The sequence below is a fragment of the Armigeres subalbatus genome, chromosome 2 (assembly GCF_024139115.2).
Source record: "Armigeres subalbatus isolate Guangzhou_Male chromosome 2, GZ_Asu_2, whole genome shotgun sequence".
Lineage (NCBI taxonomy): Eukaryota > Metazoa > Arthropoda > Insecta > Diptera > Culicidae > Armigeres > Armigeres subalbatus.
Window position 1 is genome coordinate 329147044 of NC_085140.1, and position 1926 is coordinate 329148969.

General features: G+C 41.5%; 1 protein-coding gene across 1 annotated transcript; it reads right to left on the reverse strand.

Annotated features, from left to right (window-relative positions):
* Positions 1-801: 801 nt before the first annotated feature.
* LOC134216906 (proteasome maturation protein) lies at positions 802-1591 on the reverse strand. The gene is made up of 3 exons (XM_062695678.1): positions 1433-1591; positions 1237-1368; positions 802-1164 (listed from the first exon to the last, which is right to left on the reverse strand). The coding sequence occupies exons 1-3, from the start codon at positions 1517-1519 to the stop codon at positions 901-903; spliced, it is 483 nt and encodes a 160-aa protein (XP_062551662.1). The 5' UTR covers positions 1520-1591; the 3' UTR covers positions 802-900.
* Positions 1592-1926: the final 335 nt, after the last annotated feature.

Consider the following 1926-nt stretch of genomic DNA (forward strand, 5'->3'; position numbering starts at 1 on the left):
GCGGCATTAAAAGGACGCAGGTGTGCACCGGCAAAAAGCGGTAACGCAGCGTGGCCATGTTGATGCACATCTGCGTTGTTTTAACGCTGCGTGCACGTGGCGTTAAAAAACGCTACGTGGGCATCGTGCTCGGGCGGTGAATCAACACAGACCAACTATAAGATACAACTGTAAAAATACACGGAATAACTCTATGCTGTATGTGCGAATATTGTAGAGTCATCCTGGAGCAGGTTAAAAAGCTGGAAGTGGTACTTTATGTCGGAATTGTGATCAACATGAGATCACGAGTCAGGAAGGCTGGGGTGTCTGCGAGTTTGCGAAATATTTGGAGACCCAACCAAATTTGTCCACGCGCCAAAGTTCGAATTTTCTATATTCTATTGTAAAACTTTGTGTGTAGGCAAAAATCAAGCTACATAGTAAGGTCTAACATTTAAAAATTTGAACTGCAGAGATGTCCGCAGTTTATAAATCGGGTCTTGTAGCCTTACGGCTGGATCTCGTGAACTGAGCAACATAAATGCCAATATCAATAGATGTTTGAGAACATTTTGAAGTGAGTATAGATGAACATGTGCATAGGTATTTTCCTCCAGATACCTACTGTAGGGCGTGAATTGCCGTGAATCGCATATCTGACTTATCTTTGCTAGGTTTCCTATTCATAAGGGACAAATATGCGATTCACGGTAGTACATACTTTGCAAACGAAATAAAAAAATACAGGACCTACCTACCTACCTACCTACCTCTTAGAGACAGTGGAAATTTCTCTTTATTGCAGACAAACCTTTTGGCTAGAGTAAATATTCAACCAGTTTATTCCAGTTCCCAATTAATGTTCGATCTGATATTATGCCAGTGCAAAAGGATCCTTATAAAATAACAAATCATAACTTACGAAATACCGAGCGTCTTCTCCATCACGGCATGTGGCTGACGCATAAACTCCGAATTCTCATCGTTGTTGAAGAGATCAGTAAAATCAATCAGCTCGTCGCGCCCGGTGAGGACATCCCGTGCCACGTTGGTGGACGGTAGAAACGGCATGTGTCCCACGCGGGATACCGATTTCAGCTCCATGGTAAGCTTCAAGGGAGCCGCCAGACCTTCCCGGTTGCGGAGCATTTGATAGTTCAAATTCTGCCGATGTTGGTCGTACTGCAGGAAAAGAGGTTCTTTTGTAATTTTGCCATAATCGTGGAAACATATATTGAAATTGTGGGCACTTACATTCAACTCGGACTGCTTCAGTGGATGGACGGTCTGAAGTTGAGCCGCACAACTTTCGTCCAACGGAGCAACATGACCGGCAAAATCGTTGAATGTATTGGGCATTTGAGGGGCAACTTTAATTGAAGCTTCCTAAAAATAAAAGTAACGGTAATGTTTCTTTAGCCAATAAGCTTTATATTTAGGAAATACTTACCATTTTTAGAGAGAAACAATAAATTATCCTCACGAGAAACTCACGAATAAGCAATGATGCTGCTGTTTTACGTTTATTATTCCGCATTGACAGAAACGTCAAGCGAATTTACCAAAGCGTTTGCTTTTGCTGAAGCGTTCGTTGCACACGGGCGAATAGGGCACTGCACGGAAACATCTCTTTCTCTTTCGTTCCTCATACATTTTGACGTTTACTGGCCTTGTTGTTTTCTAATTTCTTTGCAGCAAGAAAGAGACAAAGCAGCCCGTGCAGTGCCCTATTATACATGTTTATCAAAGACCCAAACCATGCTAATTTGTCACATGCAGCGACATCTGCTTTTCAGATATTTAAGCTCTGCGCTTTAAAAAAACACACGCGGTTAGAAAAAAGTATTTACCTACACTGATAAAAAATATATGGTAGCACGAAACACACAGTTCTGTTTAAGTTTACCATGCATGATAATGGTAAACTCAACCCCAATATTTTTA

What these genes read in the sequence shown, in the direction of transcription:
- LOC134216906 (XM_062695678.1), bottom strand. Translation starts at nt 1,519, where the DNA reads ATGCGGAATAATAAACGTAAAACAGCAGCATCATTGCTTATTCGTGAG. An exon ending in ATTGTTTCTCTCTAAAAATG is followed by an intron (nt 1,369 to 1,432) that starts GTAAGTATTTCC and finishes TTTTATTTTTAG; the next exon opens with GAAGCTTCAATTAAAGTTGC. An exon ending in TGAAGCAGTCCGAGTTGAAT is followed by an intron (nt 1,165 to 1,236) that starts GTAAGTGCCCAC and finishes CTTTTCCTGCAG; the next exon opens with TACGACCAACATCGGCAGAA.